The sequence below is a fragment of the Zophobas morio genome, unplaced genomic scaffold (genome assembly GCF_036711695.1).
Source record: "Zophobas morio isolate AGI-343-1 ecotype UQ-CSIRO unplaced genomic scaffold, CSIRO_AGI_Zmor_V1 ptg000078l, whole genome shotgun sequence".
NCBI classification, from domain to species: domain Eukaryota; kingdom Metazoa; phylum Arthropoda; class Insecta; order Coleoptera; family Tenebrionidae; genus Zophobas; species Zophobas morio.
In genome coordinates this window covers 462,158-482,743 of record NW_026972183.1, presented here as the reverse complement: position 1 = coordinate 482,743, position 20,586 = coordinate 462,158, and the positions used below count along the sequence as shown (strand labels likewise).

Sequence of the window (20,586 nt, the reverse complement as noted above, 5' to 3'; positions counted from 1 at the left end):
CAACTTTATCATGCAGAAGTACATCAGTATATGTGATTTACGTCAACTAACAGTTCAGAATGTAAATTTGGCATGTATATCGTATAAAAATTGTGTATACAGTTTGGCGTCATGAATCGAAATTCGCAAATTTTCAATGTATGTTATCATTTAATAAAAATTTTAAAGTATTGATAAATTTAGTAAAATTCATAATTCAGAAGTGACAGTTCAAAATGTAAATTTGATAAATGTATTCTCAAAATTGTAGATACAGTTTGGCATCATGAATTGAAAATGCCAAATCTTCAATACAGGTTATGTGTGCAAAATAAATTTAAAAATACTAGAGGAGTATCAATTTTTTTCAAATTCGTGATTTGGAAGTAATGTGTATGTGACTTCCGTCAATTGACAATTAAAAATATAAATATGTCTAATATATTCTGAAAATTGGAGATAGAGGTATTTGGTATTATTTTTGGCGCCATGAATCGTAATTAATAAATATCAAATTAATTTATTACCAATTTCTTTGTTTTTTTTTGTTTCAATTTTCACAGAATCCTCTCTAAACATTGAGGTTTTAAGGATACCTACTATGAATATCATTATTTTCTTAGTTAGGACTGTGATTCTTTCACACAGGTTTAGCTGAAAAAAATGTTAAAGGATTAAAATATTTAGGTAAATCATCAAAGCGAAAATTTGAATGTTTACATAATCATCTCAAAATGCATAAGCTACAGTTTGCCTTCATGGATCGAAACTGCCAAATTTTTAATTTGTTCTAATATTTTAAAAAAATAATTAGAAGGACTGATAATTTTGTTAAATCTGGGATTTGGAGGTACCTACATATTATACAACTGCCTTTTTTAACGATGGCCTTAGGGATTTACGTGCTAAAAACTTTGGTTTATGTTAATTAGTTTTCTAGTAAAATTTGGCAGAATCTTAGACAAGTAATTTATAAATCAGCTTAGTACATTTCATTACATACAGCAAAATAATTACGAAATTTCAGCAAAAATGAATGCATTAAATTCGCCACAAATTCACGAAGTAGTTTCTTCACGTATGTAACTAAACTAATTAATGTTCTTTTTTTGTTATAATTCTGTAATTATTTTGTTCTGTACACTAAAATGAACTGAAGTCGATTTATAAAATACTAGTTCAACATTCAGCAAAATTTCACTTGAAAATTACGGCTACAAAACTTACTTAACACGACCCACAATTTTTTTTAATACAAATCACTGTAGTCTGCTTTAAAAAAGGCACTGTACATGTGATTTCAACAAACTGACTACTTACTGAAAATTTTGCGCAAATATCAGATATTCCTAAAATTGTAAAGACAGTTGTTGGGCATCACGTATCGAAACGAAGAGTACGAATCTTTTCATTTAACTGATTTATTTTTTTGTAAAAATTGAGCCTACCAATTGAGAAACCAGTGATATTTTATAATTTTGCCGGATCGTGCCAAATTGTTAAAAATTTAACTTCATCTTTTAAATATCTACTTATAATTGTTTTTTCCATTTTTTACTCACAATTCGTTTTTAAAGCCAACCTAATGATTCTCTATTAAGAATTATACCTAATAGATGAATTGATAATACTGCAAGGTTGTAGTTGATTTCAATTTCGCTCGTTTTTATGACGCATGCACTATGCAATAATATGCATTTCTCTGTCTAAATTCCGCTGTTTTGTGTCGCAATAACACCTTCGTTTCCCGCGTAAAATATTATTTGGACTACAATACGGTGGCTAAGTTCGTGGTCCATTATTGGGTTTATACTCTGTTTATAGTGTGCTGTTTAATTAATTTGTTACAAGATTGTGTGATTCGTGACGGCATCGGCAGTTTCTTCAAGTAAGTTGATTTCATTTAGTGTCGGTACTGATAGAGAATTTACGATATCCTAACCAAAACAAAACAAAAGCCGCCTAATTTTGCTTTTGCAGTAAAATCACAGGTCGTTCACAAGTACATATATGGCAATTTTGATTAAATGAAACTCTTGTCCTTAAAATACTTTTTTCTGCTTTATTTCTTATTCTGCTCATCCGGTATCCAGTGGCGTGGTTAATTTCAGAACGCATTAATTTTTATATATTTTTTAATTAGTAATTTTTTAACGGTTCACTGTACTAATGCTTCGTGATATGTTATCTTACGTAAATATACAGGGTGATTTTTTTGAACCTGAAACTTTCAAATATCTAGAAAAATAAACACTCCAAAAAAATGTCCATAATCAAAATTTAATTATGCCCCGGGGGAAATACATTAGTGGTAAATTTAGCCCCCCGCTTCCTCTCCTTATAGGTGGGGGAGGGGTTTCGAAACTTTAAACAGGGACTGCTGTTTGTTATTGCAGATTCGGAGTCTACGGCAAAAAATACATATGATTTGTTTGAAAAATTTTTTTTTCGATTCGTGGTAGATGGCGCTGAATCGACGAAATTCAAACTTTCTCGATTTCTCCCACTGAGAACCTATGCATACGATTTTGCAATACATTGGCACTAAAAAATACAACATTTTATGGAAATACTCGAAATTCGTCTTCAAAAAAGTTGTACCTTTACCCGTAGATTTCGATTCTGTAATAAAAACTGGTAGTTCCTATTTAACATTTTTTTGTAGAGTACTTATTTTCCGAAATATTTGAAACTTTCAGGTTAAAAAATTACTCTGTATAGTAAACGTCTTCTTATTAGTACGGTATTTTAAGATTTATTTGTGAATGTATGGTACTTCATAAAAAGTCTAAATCTATTTAATAACCTTTCCAAATAGATCATTTAAATATTTGTCCAGTTTGATTACATTTTAAATGTATTGTTGAAAATGAATGTTTATTAATAATTTTAATTCTCCTTTTTAGCCGTGGTATTATGTGTATAAGGTTTGCCCTTATTCGTTACTCCAATGGGGTATTCGATGTATGCGACGAAAAAATTATTAAGAAAAACCAGAGAAGAATAGAGAGAGGATCAAGTAAAGCATTTTACAATGTTAAGGTTATATGTATTGATGGTAAGTATGAAAATCGAATTTACGTAACCACCTATAGTTAAAAATTTAAATTAAAGTAACGTTTCTATCTTTGACTTTCAAGCAATAATACTTAATTTATTCAACTGGTCTAGTGCAATGATTGCAGGGTTATAAAAGTTACCTAGTGTTAAGTCTTATATTCTTGATGCATTACATCCGTATCCTGATATATATAAATAGGGCTGTATTTTCATAAGTGACAGTGGTTGTGAGCTTCGATCCCGAGTAGGTAAAAAGGCAAGGACGTATTATTTCAAATTGAGTAAAATTTCAAGCAGAAAAATTTTCATGATAACGAAATGACTTTATTAATTATAAACACGTCGCTACATGTTTAAATAAAAATTAATTAAACATAAAATTATTATAACAACGCCCAGTATAATTTCATTATATATTATTATTACTTGTGCTTATAAACTTGCAAAAATAAAAATCTGCACAAATGAATATTTTTTTAACTGTTGCTGTCAGAACTATTTACAGAATTACTGTCACTTATTTCGCTGTCAGAATCGCTGCTTCCGGTATTTGTAGTGATAATAACATTTTATTGTTGTTTTTTTTAATGGATTTCTCCACCTTTTAAACGTGCAGCATACACACCTGAGGTGTTTCATAACGAGAAGGGAAAACCGCTTCGTACAATTTTAAATTTAATGTGAAATTTTAGATATATGATCCATCTAACCCTTTGAGAGTACGGAATGCCTAGCTGCTGCTGATATCCGCACAACAATAATAACAGCATGCTTGATAACGACTATTGAATATAATTTTGAACAAATCTTTATTTTTTAAATATCCAGAGATTGAAACACTCTTAAATCTGAACCCTCTCTGTGGGCCAATTTTTAAAATTACCCAGAACAGATGTGACAAGTATCCACAGAAGCCGACCACATTTACGGGGTTGTTAAAAATCATAAAATATTATTTGGTTACAAATGAAATGCACCAAGTACATATATCTTTATAAGGACAAAGTAAATATAATTTTTGTTTTTTTTTATCTTTCAGGAAACTTTGAAGCCTTAGAAGACTTGAAACAACAACTAAATAAAGAAAAAAAACTACTAATTGGTAAGAACGAAATAATTTTATTTCTCCAGCCTGAACTAGTGAAGTAATGAAATAGGGTCCATTTGACAAATGACTGCTTTTATGTTTTCTCGACGTTTCATGACCTCTGAGGCATAAAAAAGGTCCCACGTTTCCGTCTGTCTGTCGTCTTCGTCGATTTTTATTAGACTCGTCGAGCCATATTATAGGTACACGTTGAAATTATTTTTCGCATTTTTGACTTTATTTTTGAATCCACATGCTTGCCACGTAGACATAGCGTAATCGTATTAGGTATTTAATGTATAATGTGGGTGTGTAATTTTAAAAATATGCAATTTTTAGAAATAATGTGTCTTTATGTAAAAATTACTCTTTTAATTTAAGTAGGGCATGCTGATATTTCAAGCAATAGAACAAATAATGTGGAATATCTATCTAGCACACAGGCTCAAAGTGAATGTAATCATCTTGTTTTTAAATTCTTTATACTGAATTCTTGCTCTATAAATGGCTTGAAATAACATTTACACAATGGAATACCTCCATTGTTAACAGGCTTATTTTTATGAAATTTTAATATAATATGTCTACAATTTTCTATACATTACACAAGGGTAGTTTTTTTAAACAGGTTATCATCACTTTTAAACAAAAGCGATGTTTGACTGAAAACATTTCATTAGTTAATGAAAGTGGCAACACAGAATTATTTATAAAAATTAGTATAAAAAAAACACTAACAAATTTTCTTTTGAAAAGTAGTACATACTAATGTTTTGTGCTCAATTTTGCTTATTAAAAATATTTGTACCCCTAATTCTAACACTTCAACGATCTTAGTGTATAATATGTTTAATTGTGTGCGCAGTCATTTGGAATGGAGATAATCTTCGCGTTGTAAAAATTATTCTTTACTATTTCATTCTCTGTGATTCCAAATAAAATAAAGCCCTTTACCAACGGTCGAAGATTATTTTGCCACAACTTCACTCGCCCGTGAAGTACTGTCGAACAAATACGGCTTCTTCAAAATTTAATTTGCAAATTTTATTTCTTTATGATAACCGCTATAAATTAAATCAAAAATATGTGTGAACTGTTACAGTACAGGTAAAGGAGCATATTGTGCGTGTGTTTTAAGTGAGTTTGTCCATCACAAAATGTTTGTGATAACGTCATCAACGTTTTAGGAAACATACGTATATCAATTTGAATAGGTGCAATCTAATATTAATAATAACGGTGCTGTATACTCAAATTTTCGAGAACATAAAGTGAGTCGTTCTTACTGTGATCAATAAAATAAATTCCCTCATTTATAAATTTTTTTAAGCCAGCGTTTATAAGTAATTCTAAAAACTATTAATGCATTGCTAAATCACAAAAATAGAGGCATAGGATATTGCGCATTTTAGATAAGATTTATTTGACAAAATTTTGAAATGTCATCAATTTTTTGGGAGGGGGTAAATGGATAAGTTTAATATTGATTACCGATTTATATTGCTTCCGATAAACGTAATACGTTTGTAACATTTTAGATCGTACGGTTTTGCAGTTTCAAAGTTCAATTACAAAATGTTATAAGATTTTGTTTGTGGAGGAGTATGTTATTTTATAAATTTTAAAGATGACGTAATCCTATTGTTGGTGGAGATGATTAGACAAATTTTGGTTAGCGCTGTACCCTCTACATCATAAATTAACTATGTGCTAAGAATATTATGTTAAACGTGATATTTTTAACAAACATACAAAATTTGACAACAATCGGTCTAGTAGTTTCGGACATTATCTATCTCATAAAACTCTTCATAGAAGACAGACAGGCAGACGGAAACGTGGACCACTCGTACTCAGGTGTCATGAAACGTCGAGAAAAGTTCAAAGTAACAAGTCGATCAATGGAGGCAATTAATGCACTAAATAATACAATGTAAAATATGTTTGTCATTATTGTTTTATTTCAGTATCCGAACGTCTAGCAACAAAAAATTATGGAACAAACTCACGCTATTCGTGCAAGCAGAAGTTTTGCATTTTTTGCAAAACTCTCAAAACTAATTTAGCACGTCATTTTGAAATTTGTCACTCAGAAGAGGCAGAAGCAAGAAAATTCTTAAGTTTCAATAAAGGTTAGTTATCAAGTTAGTTGGAATGTGTAATTAAGTAAGTTTAAATTGCAGGTAGTCCTGAACGTTGTGAAATTATAGCAAATCTACGAAAAAGTGGCAATTATAATTACAACAAGAGCAATAAAGAGAATCCCATTCTTATCAGACGAGTGCAAAAAGGTTCACGAGACTCTTTACCATGCCCTAATTGCAAAGGGTTTTATTCACAGATAACACTATCTCGTCATTATGCCTACTGCTGCAAAGATCTGAAAGATGAAAATGCTAGTAGATCTGTTTTAAGAGCTGCTCGTGCCGTGGTTAGTAAAATTCATCCGGCGGCATGTTTGCAACTAAAAGAGAAAATTTTGCCGCCAATGAAACAGAATATAATATTGGATACTGTCAAAAAAGATATGCTGTTAATTTTGATTGGCAATTATTTAGTCCCCAAATATAGAGAACACCAGGAGTATATGATACGGAACAAATTGAGGTTTCTAGCGACATATTTTTTAACTGTGAAAAAAATTGATAATAGCATTGACGAATTTCATAAGTTGTTCTACCCTCAACATTTTGATTTGGCACTTGAAGCAGTAAAACAGATGGGAGAAATTGATAATAATTCATCAGTGTACAGTAAATCAACATCCGCATTGACCATAACACATTATCTAAAAATTTGTTGTAATATTTTGCAAAGTCATTATATTCGAGGAGGAGACGATGGAAACGAACAAGCTGTTAAAAGATTTTTTAAACTCCTGAAAACAGAAGTTCCTGGTAAAATAAATAAACCAGCCCATAGAGATCTGTGTGAAATGAAAAGAAAAAAAATGATGACGAAAAGAAGTATCATTCCAACGACAAAAAATGTTGAAAATTTTAAAATTTACATTTTAAAAAATGCAGCAAAAACTTACAAGACTCATGACTGAAGAATTTTCTTTTACACACTGGAAGACTTTAGCGGAACTCACACTGATGTATATCAGTGTTTATAATAGAAAACGAGCTGGTGAAGCCCAAAGAATACTTGTGGAGGATTTTCGAAATATACAGACTTTGCGTGATACAGTACTCCCAGAACTGCTCAACAATTTAGGTGACAATAGAATAAAGAAGTTGATTGCACATACAAATTAATGATCAGAGGAAAACTTCACAGAACGGTGGCAGTTATAATTCCCCATTATATAAAGAAATATTTAACATTTATTAATGACTATAGAAGTCAGGCTGGAGTATCGGACGATAACCCTTATATCTTTGGCTTGCCGGGGAAAATGGTAGAACAGCGATACAGAACTTTAGAAACGTGTCGAATAATTAGAAAGTATACAGCAATGGCAAAATTACAAAATCCATGTTCTATAAGAACAACCCTTCTACGAAAACAGTTTGCAACAAAGACCTCAACAATGAACCTTCAGGATTATCAAAAAGAAACCGTCGTTAATTTTATGGGTCATCAACGAAATATACACGACGAGTATTACAGGCAGCAGATAGTTGTAGGTGATTTAATGATAAAGAAAATCTTAGATCAAGAAAGCCAAATGACCATGGACGAAATTTGTGAAAGAAATGAAGACAAAACTATTGATCCAGGTATTTTTGGAAAAGAAATAGGCATTTTGTTATAACACTTATGTTTTTTTTTTTAGATATAGAACGACCTCTTGTCACAAATTGTTCTGTTAGGACTTGCACTGAAGGTAATCACTTAATACTAAATTCACAAAATATTGCTAAGTTTTTTAATAAAGAACTTAGGAGAGAACTTTTTAATTCCTGAGCATACGCTGGGGTTCATTCTGATGGCTGATTTTATTTTCTCGATGTTTTATTTTTGTTCAAGACGAAAAAGTTTCTGGCTCGTTTCTGGCTGTCTATCAGCGACTTTATTAGGTAAGTGATCTCCAAAACTACCAGAAAGATTGTTGTGTAGATGATATTTTAGCAACCAAACTTTATTCTTTTATTCCCACCAACAATTTGAAGACATTCACATTTTTGGGAAAAAATCACTATTGTGTAACAATATAACTTTAAAGCTGCAATTCCTAATACTTCTGAAATCTTGCAAAGATTGTAAAATTATCATAGCCAAGATAAGTTGTTAATCAAAATGTATCTGCTTATCCCCTTTCAAAGAATTGATGACGTACTTTCATAATTTTGACAAATAAATCCTATCTCAAACATGCAAAATATTATGAATCTATACTTTCACAGGCTCTTGTAAAAATTATGAATTCCTTGGTAAACTACTTACAAGTGTAATAGTGATATCTGACAAGAACGCACGTGTTATATGTGCTGTCTGCGATTCGGCCGAAGACGACACTAAGGCCTTAATTACGTGCTCTGTGTGTACCAAAAGCTCCACCCCCGCTGCGTTAATGTGAATCTACGAGGTTTCCATAAGAAGAAGAACTGGATATGTAACACCGCTGTTTGCCGTGAAACCTCCGAAGATTCCGAGGATATGGAATTCAAAAGTGACATTTTCCTGGACGCAGATGACAAAGTACTAGATTATAAACTTTTCCATTACATTTTGAAACAGAAAGATGAGTTAATCCTCGAATTAAGAGGTGTTATCAAATTAATGAAGAGTCACATTGACCTACTACACTATAAAAACCCTGAAAACACCGACAAGAAGGTCGGTAAGAAACCTGATAACGATATCGCCAACAGCGCTGAAGGCGAACCATCAAGAGAGACAGCAGCTATGGTCGACACGATTGAACACATAAAAACGAGAAGCGACACTACAATCAAAACAAACTCGAAATTGCCAAAATCGACCTTAAACAACACAAAAAAGGACGCTAAACATCAGACCCAAGATACGTGAACGACTTCCCGGAAATGATCTGTGAACTACTTGAAAACAAACACGAAGAAAACCACGCCAGATTCAAAGTAACCATTAATTTTGAAAACCTCGAAAAAATTAACAAACCGGAATATTGGCCAAGCGGAGTTTTAATATCAAGATATTTTCACCCAAGGAAGCCACCGCAGCACCACAAATGACCTCGATAACAAGTGAGAGGAAACGTAGCAAATTGTCCCAGGAACGTTTAACAACTGACAATTGGTTGAATATTTTCTACATTAACATTCAGTCATTGAGATGTTAAATTAACGCAATAGAATTATTTTTTCTAGACAACCCTTTTGACATTATCTGTTTTAGCGAACACTGGCTGAAGATGGAGCAAATGGAGATTCTAACAATACTCAAATATAAGGTCGCTGGTAGTTTTTGCCGTAGCAACGGATATGGAGGATGCGCGATATTGGTAAATACTAGCATAAGATACTCGGTTGTAAATTTAACATCGGTTTGTAAAGAAAGAGTTTTGGAAGCAGCCGGAATATACTTAGTCGGCAAGGGGGTTTATATCATTACCATTTACCGACCGACAAAATGTAATTTTGAAGAATTTTTATACTTATTTAACAACCTTCTTTTAAAGTTGGGCGATAAGGACGCAATAATAATAGGCGATTTTAATATTACGTTTAATTCACCAGATCATAAGGTAATGACTTTCCTAGATCTTATTCACAGTTACCAAATGAGAGTTCTAGTTAAGGAAAACACGAGAAAGCTAAACTGCATTGACAACATTATAACTAATATAAATACACCATACAGAACTAAAATTATTGAGACTAGACTATCAGATCATGATGCCATCAGTATCGACGTGAGCGTTCCAAAGTCCGAAACAAATTGTGGGAGTAAAATATCGTGCAGACCTTTTACAAAACACGGATTATATATGTTCTATAACTATGTATCTGAAATTAACTGGTTCTTTGTTGAGGATGTCAGCCTCAGTCTAGAACAAAAATGGCTACAATTTGTAACTTCACTATCAAATGCAGCAAAAAAATCATTCCCACTAAAGACTTTCAAAAAGGAGAAGTCTGCTAGTACCGCATTCCTAAAAAAAAACACAGAAGTATTACAGTTAAAGGAGTATGTAGAATTATTTCATAGTTTAAAATCACATTTCCCGGGGAATGAATATTTTAAAATTGCATGCAAAGAGTACAAGAAACTTCTTAATGACAAAGTCAGAGACTTTAATACATAGACTGGCTGTGTCAGGAAAAACGTGAAGTTCTTCGACCGCCATATTGCTTATAACCGTAAGTGCGCGAAATTTGAATTTTCCGGTCACAAAATGCAATTTAAAATGTTAAATAAAAAAGACAACAAATTGTAATTATTTATTTAGCATAATAATATCTATTATGTATATGTAAATTCCTTTAAAAATATTAATGTCCTTGAAACAAAATTAATTTCGTGAATTTTTGTCTTAAAGAGATAGCTTTTTCACGCTCAGTACTTAAGCGGCACTCATAACCTATTCCGAGAGTCAAATAATTTCTCAAAATTAATTTAAGCAATAAATTAAAATAAGAATTATTTACGTCCAACTAATCCATACTAAACAAATGTTCATTATGTAGAAAAAAAATGTATGGTCCTACTTTGCAAAGTTAAGGCAAACATTTTAGTTACCAAATCATTTTTAATGGCCATATTTACAAACAATCTCGTAAGTCCCGACACACAACCACTTTTATTTCGAGGTCTAGAAACGTTCTGTGCTAGAGACTACTGAATTTGACATAAAAGTTATAGCAATGGCGTCCATACTACCATGCGCCGTGGCTTCACCAAAATGCATTAGAAATGTTACTAACAGCCAGTCTATGTATTTAAAGTCTCTGGACAAAGTAAACTACCTCAAAAAGAAAAATATAGAACACGTACTCAAAAGCTCGCCCAACTTACCTGGGGACGCGTGGAAAATAAGTAATACCAGCAGAAATAGTAATAAAAATAATAATTGTTCTGAGGTACTCAATGCGGAGGATTTTAATAGCCACTTTGTTAATGTTGTTCATGACTTAAAAGTAAAAATGGCGAATGACCCGGAAATTCTCGCGGACCTAGCTGACACACAAACAAATAAACATTGCCCTACAAAGTTCACTTTTAAAGAAATAAGTTTTAATGAACTTAGAGATGCAGTAACTAAAATAAAAAACAAAAATAGTAGGGACTTGGATGAACTTGACATTATCATGGTTAAATATATAATAAACTTAATAATTTCGCCGTTGACAAAACTAATAAATCTGAGTATAAAGCATGCATTTTTTCCACAATGTTTAAAATATTCCAAACTACTCCCAGTTCATAAAAAAAAACAGTGGGTACAGCTACAGTAATTACCGCCCAATTTCAATAATCCTAACATTATCAAAAATTGTAGAAAAACTTTTACACAAACAACTAACGGAATTTGCCTATAGCAAGGATTTGTTATGTTCTTCACAATTTGGGTTTAGGGCTAAGAGATCGACAACTTTGGCGATTCAGGAATTGATAACGTATATATCTGAAGGATTTGAAGAAAAAATGTATATTGGGGTCGCGTTTTGGGATTTGTCTAGGGCATTCGATTATGTGGACCATAATTTACTGCTCAGCAAATTAATAGAAATTGGAATTACGGATCAATCTCTCACACTACTAGAAAGTTATCTATTAGATCGTTATCAAGTCACAGTATATAATTCCGCCACATCTACTCCTTGCAAGATCGCATACGGCGTGCCTCAAGGCTCCATTTTGGGACCCTTACTTTTCCTAATATACGTAAATAATTTACCGGCAGATGTAGATGTTAAAATGATCCTATACGCGGATGATACAACTCTGCTATTAAAAGATGACGAACCAAATAAACTAGTAGACAGGCTTAACTCAGCACAAACAAAGGTGGCGGATTGGTTTCTGAAAAACGGTCTCTTCTTAAACAAAGACAAAACGGCCTCAATGATCTTCTCAACAAAAACAATAACTTCAGAGAATCTTGAAAATATAAAATTCCTTGGAGTAATAGTGGATTCAAAGTTATCCTGGGACGCTCACGTTGATGCTGTTTGCCGTAAGCTCAATAAAACAATATATTTACTACGCAAGATCGGCAGACAAGTCCCAATAACTATTACTAAATTAGTTTACTATAGCCTTTTCGAAAGTCACTATGCTTATGCCATCCTAGCATGGGGACACACAGCGCATCTTTGTAGAATATTTAAGTTACAAAGAAAAGCGGTCAGAATAATACTGAACTTGAACTATCAAGCGGATGTGAGACATTTTTTTCCTGAACTAAACATACTCACGGTACCGGCATCATATGTCTACCAGTGTCTAATACATACAAAAAAATGTTTAGACAACTATACAAAAATTAGTGATAGACATCTATATAACACTCGGAGTGGTAATGGTATATACCTCATTATCTCAGAATATATAAAAGCCGTAATTCAATTAATTACTACGGCCCTAAATACTTTAACAGCTTACCTTGCAATATCGCAGCACTTCCGGAGCCACAGTTTAGGAACACTGTGAGACAAAAATTGTTAGAATCTCCACTTTACGACCTAAATATGAGATCTATAAGCCAGGTTTTTAATTAATTCTACTGATGTACAATATACTAAGGTGTAATTGTTTTGTATACGATATATGTGTATTTATGTTCTTTTATTTTGACCTTACTTAATGTCTGTGTACATTTTTAAAGTATAATAAATATTATTTTATTATTATTATTAATATTATTACAAGTATAGACTCAATATTTCGACGTTCGCAAGATTTTAGAGAATTTGGTTACAAACAATTTTGTGTTTTTTTTTTTCTAAAAATTTGGGTTTCTAAGGTTAAAAAACAATGCGGATCCAGAAAGTATACATTTAGGAGTATGTTACTTTATAAAATTTGAATAACACCTACTATACACAGTTTTAAGGGTGACCTCATCACATTGTTGGTGGCGATAATTACATTGGTTGGCATACCAGCATGTTTCGGAGATCATCTGTTATAATAAAAGTCGATACAGTCATGAAACGTTGAGAACACATTAAAGTAGCCATTCGCCCCATGACATGAATGATTGCGATGATTGACAAATTTTAAATTATATATTTTTAGTTGGGAATTTAACTCCTCCGCCAAGTACCAGTCAGGAACCAGTTTTTACGACTCCAAAAAGTAAAATAAAAGTTGTTAGAAAATTTAATTATTGTAAGTATTAGTTTCATACTAAATTGAAAAGTCTTTTCTGCAGACACTTAACGAATATTGGCACCAGAAAGCGTTATGTAACAATTTTTATAACATTATAAACTTTATAATTTAACGTTTCATACGAATATATGTATTTAAACCTTTTAAAAACATTATGATGGTTCAGAAAATATTAAACAATTGATTTTACCAGGATTTTAGTTATTCCGTAAAAGGACATTGACAACATATATTCCGTAATAAATCCGATTCACTTGTAGAAATTAACTTTTAAAATTTTAGTTTCTGTATTCCTAACAGATTGCAATAATTATTCACGTAATTTTTTAAGAAAAAAATTTGTAAAATCATAGTTCCGCTAGTTTAGGCTAATAAGACTAATAAGCTGCCTATATTTTGAATCTTAACATTTTAGCTCCATCATCCGAACCATACAGCGGTGGAAGTAGTGATGAGTGGGACCCCGGAAATGTTTCCCACATTCAAAAAACCCTTGGTCCAAGTAAGTATACAGTAATACTTATATCCTAAAAATCAGAAACTTTAATTTCTAGTGACTACAAAACGCCGTGTGTGGTTGACACCAAAAAAGTCGACAGCAAAAGTTCTGTTTAAAAACTGCATAGAAAAATTAACAGTACCTAGTCTGGCAGAATGTTCAGAAGCTATTGCTCACTCAAAAACTCTGCAAACCCGAACGGCGCAGCAAGTAAGGCAGTGGGTGCAACACTATATTAAAACCAATTACTTGAAATGTAGGTCTAATGATTTTATTTATTAAAACATTTCAAATCTGAGGAAAAAATTCTAGGTGATACTGCAAAAATTCGACGTCCCTGGAGTACACCAGAAAAGCAGCTTGTTCGTAAAGCTTTTGGCACCTACATTGCGGAAAAATTGTATCCATCAGGATTTGAAATAAGCGAATTAATTAAAAAACATCCCATCCTCAGAAGGCGCTCCACAGCTTCTATAAAAAGTTTTCTGCAACATGAAAGATCAAAAATGTAATCATTGTGTTTGCTTTTATATGTACCCGTAATAAATAATTATAAATAAAGATAATAACCTAATTCAAATTCTGTTTTATGTTTTATTAGAAATAAAGTGAAAATAATGTCTTTAATTTGAAACTAAATTTTCTTAAAGTGCTATATTAGAATGCTGTACCACGAAGTACATACATAAATGAATTTAATCCCATTTCCCCCTAAGTTAGGCACCCAGTAAAACACGATCATAGCGAATTTCCGGTGCATACAGTTTGGCTTCACGTAAGAGTGCACATAATACTTGAGGTCAAACTGTTTGTTAGACATACATATATGTATGCACGGTATGTTGTTACCTCCGAAGTATATACTAATAGTACGTTGTCACCTCATCTACAACGTTCTGACCTCCGGTTTCGGAGGTAGAAACGTTTTGCCTTGTAAATAATTTATTAATCATCCAGGGGGCGCTAGGAGCTTGATTTTCAATTTTCGTCTGGAGGTCATAACGTGCATCCCATAGTCGCAACTTTTTATTTTAGTTTAGCTGTAGACCGTTGGCGCTGGCGTCGCTTACCTTTATACACTGCTAGTATGTTGTTACCTCCGGCATATAAACTGTACGTTCTGACCTCTGAAACTTGGCAACGTCGCCGTCATACATATATCCAACGCATGGTAGAAGGAAACATGGTATACGCATACGTATCGACTGTTACGTCCAATGGCATCAAATTAGCGGCAAATTTAAAATACATTAATTTGCAATCACCCCGAAGTCTAGACAACGTGTTGGAAAACTGTAGCCGGCAGTTTCGATCTTGTTTGATATCATCAGTACAGCACATTCCATCGAGTTGTCTAGCATTCATTGTGCTTAAGATTTTAAACTTGCTAATTTCACACCACTTTTTTTGTTAATCTTTATGCTCCTTGCCTAATAATTGGAGTTTTCACTCTGTTGAGGCATTGTATCAGTAATAATAAGATTAGCAACCAGCTAAACAGCTTTAAATTGAAAATTTTATTTGTGATTATACAGTTATTGCAGTCGTATGTAATATGGGATCGCAAAATTTAGGTTTTTGTGTAACCACTAACCAACATTAGTGTAGAGTGCACATGTTTCTCCAAAATGTTGACCAGTACCAATTTACTGTTACTTTATTTGTCGAAATTACTGTTGGTTCTGAAAAGAGCCGATTTGATGCTAGTTTATAGTAACAACACAAGATTTTCGAGATCTGGCCCTCCATTCTGGACACAGTCCGAGCCCTTCTTTTTTCTTCTTCTTTTTTTATGTAGGACATTCCAAGCTCGATTTCCTCAATTAGCCCTGATTATTGTATTTAAAATTTCGGTATCCTCGAATTCTTTGACTTACGTCATTAGTTGTTTATAAAAGTCCTATGTGTTAAACCTGTGTTTCATTAAACATTCTATCACAAATGGTGTTTGAATCGTCTCAAAATCGTCTTCAAATTCGAATTTAAGTTACTACTATTGCTAAAAGCAACGTTTTGTGATGACGTCATCAACATTTTTGCAAATACACGTATATCAACTTGGATTGATGCAGTATAATACTAAAAATAACAGTATTGTATTCCCAAAATTTTCTGGGAAAATGGAGTGAGGCGTTCCTAATTTAATCAACAAAATAAATTGACCCATTCATTAATTTTTTGAGTCCCCTGCTTTAGAAAATCTAAAAAATGTGAGTGCAATGATGGATTACAAATAAGAACACATTTGCACATTTTGGGTGGTATATATTCTACAAAAGGGAGCAGTACGGCTCAGATAGACCCTAGCGCGGCACAGCGATAAGCATCAAATCGGCTCTTTTCAGAACCAACAGTAATTTCGACAAATAAAGTAACAGTAAATTGGTACTGGTCAACATTTTGGAGAAACATGTGCACTCTACACTAATGTTGGTTAGTGGTTACACAAAAACCTAAATTTTGCGATCCCATATTACATACGACTGCAATAACTGTATAATCACAAATAAAATTTTCAATTTAAAGCTGTTTAGCTGGTTGCTAATCTTATTATTACTGATACAATGCCTCAACAGAGTGAAAACTCCAATTATTAGGCAAAGAGCATAAAGATTAACAAAAAAAGTGGTGTGAAATTAGCAAGTTTAAAATCTTAAGCACAATGAATGCTAGACAACTCGATGGAATGTGCTGTACTGATGATATCAAACAAGATCGAAACTGCCGGCTACAGTTTTCCAACACGTTGTCTAGCCTTCGGGGTGATTGCAAATTAATGTATTTTAAATTTGCCGCTAATTTGATGCCATTGGACGTAACAGTCGATACGTATGCGTATACCATGTTTCCTTCTACCATGCGTTGGATATATGTATGACGGCGACGTTGCCAAGTTTCAGAGGTCAGAACGTACAGTTTATATGCCGGAGGTAACAACATACTAGCAGTGTATAAAGGTAAGCGACGCCAGCGCCAACGGTCTACAGCTAAACTAAAATAAAAAGTTGCGACTATGGGATGCACGTTATGACCTCCAGACGAAAATTGAAAATCAAGCTCCTAGCGCCCCCTGGATGATTAATAAATTATTTACAAGGCAAAACGTTTCTACCTCCGAAACCGGAGGTCAGAACGTTGTAGATGAGGTGACAACGTACTATTAGTATATACTTCGGAGGTAACAACATACCGTGCATACATATATGTATGTCTAACAAACAGTTTGACCTCAAGTATTATGTGCACTCTTACGTGAAGCCAAACTGTATGCACCGGAAATTCGCTATGATCGTGTTTTACTGGGTGCCTAACTTAGGGGGAAATGGGATTAAATTCATTTATGTATGTACTTCGTGGTACAGCATTCTAATATAGCACTTTAAGAAAATTTAGTTTCAAATTAAAGACATTATTTTCACTTTATTTCTAATAAAACATAAAACAGAATTTGAATTGGGTTATTATCTTTATTTATAATTATTTATTACGGGTACATATAAAAGCAAACACAATGATTACATTTTTGATCTTTCATGTTGCAGAAAACTTTTTATAGAAGCTGTGGAGCGCCTTCTGAGGATGGGATGTTTTTTAATTAATTCGCTTATTTCAAATCCTGATGGATACAATTTTTCCGCAATGTAGGTGCCAAAAGCTTTACGAACAAGCTGCTTTTCTGGTGTACTCCAGGGACGTCGAATTTTTGCAGTATCACCTAGAATTTTTTCCTCAGATTTGAAATGTTTTAATAAATAAAATCATTATACCTACATTTCAAGTAATTGGTTTTAATATAGTGTTGCACCCACTGCCTTACTTGCTGCGCCGTTCGGGTTTGCAGAGTTTTTGAGTGAGCAATAGCTTCTGAACATTCTGCCAGACTAGGTACTGTTAATTTTTCTATGCAGTTTTTAAACAGAACTTTTGCTGTCGACTTTTTTGGTGTCAACCACACACGGCGTTTTGTAGTCACTAGAAATTAAAGTTTCTGATTTTTAGGATATAAGTATTACTGTATACTTACTTGGACCAAGGGTTTTTTGAATGTGGGAAACATTTCCGGGGTCCCACTCATCACTACTTCCACCGCTGTATGGTTCGGATGATGGAGCTAAAATGTTAAGATTCAAAATATAGGCAGCTTATTAGTCTTATTAGCCTAAACTAGCGGAACTATGATTTAACAAATTTTTTTTCTTAAAAAATTACGTGAATAATTATTGCAATCTGTTAGGAATACAGAAACTAAAATTTTAAAAGTTAATTTCTACAAGTGAATCGGATTTATTACGGAATATATGTTGTCAATGTCCTTTTACGGAATAACTAAAATCCTGGTAAAATCAATTGTTTAATATTTTCTGAACCATCATAATGTTTTTAAAAGGTTTAAATACATATATTCGTATGAAACGTTAAATTATAAAGTTTATAATGTTATAAAAATTGTTACATAACGCTTTCTGGTGCCAATATTCGTTAAGTGTCTGCAGAAAAGACTTTTCAATTTAGTATGAAACTAATACTTACAATAATTAAATTTTCTAACAACTTTTATTTTACTTTTTGGAGTCGTAAAAACTGGTTCCTGACTGGTACTTGGCGGAGGAGTTAAATTCCCAACTAAAAATATATAATTTAAAATTTGTCAATCATCGCAATCATTCATGTCATGGGGCGAATGGCTACTTTAATGTGTTCTCAACGTTTCATGACTGTATCGACTTTTATTATAACAGATGATCTCCGAAACATGCTGGAATGCCAACCAATCTAATTATCGCCACCAACAATGTGATGAGGTCACCCTTAAAACTGTGTATAGTAGGTGTTATTCAAATTTTATAAAGTAACATACTCCTAAATGTATACTTTCTGGATCCGCATTGTTTTTTAACCTTAGAAACCCAAATTTTTAGAAAAAAAAACACAAAATTGTTTGTAACCAAATTCTCTAAAATCTTGCGAACGTCGAAATATTGAGTCTATACTTGTAATAATATTAATAATAATAATAAAATAATATTTATTATACTTTAAAAATGTACACAGACATTAAGTAAGGTCAAAATAAAAGAACATAAATACACATATATCGTATACAAAACAATTACACCTTAGTATATTGTACATCAGTAGAATTAATTAAAAACCTGGCTTATAGATCTCATATTTAGGTCGTAAAGTGGAGATTCTAACAATTTTTGTCTCACAGTGTTCCTAAACTGTGGCTCCGGAAGTGCTGCGATATTGCAAGGTAAGCTGTTAAAGTATTTAGGGCCGTAGTAATTAATTGAATTACGGCTTTTATATATTCTGAGATAATGAGGTATATACCATTACCACTCCGAGTGTTATATAGATGTCTATCACTAATTTTTGTATAGTTGTCTAAACATTTTTTTGTATGTATTAGACACTGGTAGACATATGATGCCGGTACCGTGAGTATGCTCAGGAATTAAAAAGTTCTCTCCTAAGTTCTTTATTAAAAAACTTAGCAATATTTTGTGAATTTAGTATTAAGTGATTACCTTCAGTGCAAGTCCTAACAGAACAATTTGTGACAAGAGGTCGTTCTATATCTAAAAAAAAAAAAAACATAAGTGTTATAACAAAATGCCTATTTCTTTTCCAAAAATACCTGGATCAATAGTTTTGTCTTCATTTCTTTCACAAATTTCGTCCATGGTCATTTGGCTTTCTTGATCTAAGATTTTCTTTATCATTAAATCACCTACAACTATCTGCTGCCTGTAATACTCGTCGTGTATATTTCGTTGATGACCCATAAAATTAACGACGGTTTCTTTTTGATGATCCTGAAGGTTCATTGTTGAGGTCTTTGTTGCAAACTGTTTTCGTAGAAGGGTTGTTCTTATAGAACATGGATTTTGTAATTTTGCCATAGCTGTATACTTTCTAATTATTCGACACGTTTCTAAAGTTCTGTATCGCTGTCCTACCATTTTCCCCGGCAAGCCAAAGATATAAGGGTTATCGTCCGATACTCCAGCCTGACTTCTATAGTCATTAATAAATGTTAAATATTTCTTTATATAATGGGGAATTATAACTGCCACCGTTCTGTGAAGTTTTCCTCTGATCATTAATTTGTATGTGCAATCAACTTCTTTATTCTATTGTCACCTAAATTGTTGAGCAGTTCTGGGAGTACTGTATCACGCAAAGTCTGTATATTTCGAAAATCCTCCACAAGTATTCTTTGGGCTTCACCAGCTCGTTTTCTATTATAAACACTGATACACATCAGTGTGAGTTCCGCTAAAGTCTTCCAGTGTGTAAAAGAAAATTCTTCAGTCATGAGTCTTGTAAGTTTTTGCTGCATTTTTTAAAATGTAAATTTTAAAATTTTCAACATTTTTTGACGTTGGAATGATACTTCTTTTCGTCATCATTTTTTTTCTTTTCATTTCACACAGATCTCTATGGGCTGGTTTATTTATTTTACCAGGAACTTCTGTTTTCAGGAGTTTAAAAAATCTTTTAACAGCTTTTTCGTTTCCATCGTCTCCTCCTCGAATATAATGACTTTGCAAAATATTACAACAAATTTTTAGATAATGTGTTATGGTCAATGCGGATGTTGATTTACTGTACACTGATGAATTATTATCAATTTCTCCCATCTGTTTTACTGCTTCAAGTGCCAAATCAAAATGTTGAGGGTAGA

General features: G+C 32.7%; 2 protein-coding genes and 1 long non-coding RNA gene across 5 annotated transcripts; 2 read left to right on the top strand and 1 right to left on the bottom strand.

Moving 5' to 3' along the window:
• The first annotated feature begins 4,064 nt into the window (after positions 1–4,064).
• LOC135143951 (uncharacterized) lies at positions 4,065–6,504 on the top strand. The gene is made up of 3 exons (XR_010282954.1): positions 4,065–4,141; positions 6,094–6,258; positions 6,310–6,504. It is a non-coding gene; the product is annotated as an uncharacterized LOC135143951 (long non-coding RNA).
• A 63-nt stretch (positions 6,505–6,567) lies between these two features.
• LOC135143948 (uncharacterized) lies at positions 6,568–14,448 on the top strand. 2 transcript variants are annotated; one of them, XM_064075849.1, is made up of 6 exons: positions 6,568–7,851; positions 7,908–7,958; positions 13,298–13,390; positions 13,809–13,895; positions 13,948–14,148; positions 14,205–14,448. In XM_064075849.1, the coding sequence occupies exons 1-6, from the start codon at positions 7,386–7,388 to the stop codon at positions 14,402–14,404; spliced, it is 1,098 nt and encodes a 365-aa protein (XP_063931919.1). In that variant the 5' UTR covers positions 6,568–7,385; the 3' UTR covers positions 14,405–14,448. The 2 variants fall into 2 exon arrangements, with proteins under 2 accessions (XP_063931919.1, XP_063931920.1); XM_064075850.1 differs by lacking the exon at positions 13,298–13,390.
• A 2,915-nt stretch (positions 14,449–17,363) lies between these two features.
• Positions 17,364–20,121, bottom strand: LOC135143944 (uncharacterized). 2 transcript variants are annotated; one of them, XM_064075843.1, is made up of 6 exons: positions 19,537–20,121; positions 19,427–19,477; positions 18,423–18,515; positions 17,917–18,003; positions 17,664–17,864; positions 17,364–17,607 (listed from the first exon to the last, which is right to left on the bottom strand). In XM_064075843.1, exons 1-6 carry the CDS (start codon positions 20,000–20,002, stop codon positions 17,408–17,410), a joined length of 1,098 nt encoding a protein of 365 aa, XP_063931913.1. In that variant the 5' UTR covers positions 20,003–20,121; the 3' UTR covers positions 17,364–17,407. The 2 variants fall into 2 exon arrangements, with proteins under 2 accessions (XP_063931913.1, XP_063931915.1); XM_064075845.1 differs by lacking the exon at positions 18,423–18,515.
• Positions 20,122–20,586: the final 465 nt, after the last annotated feature.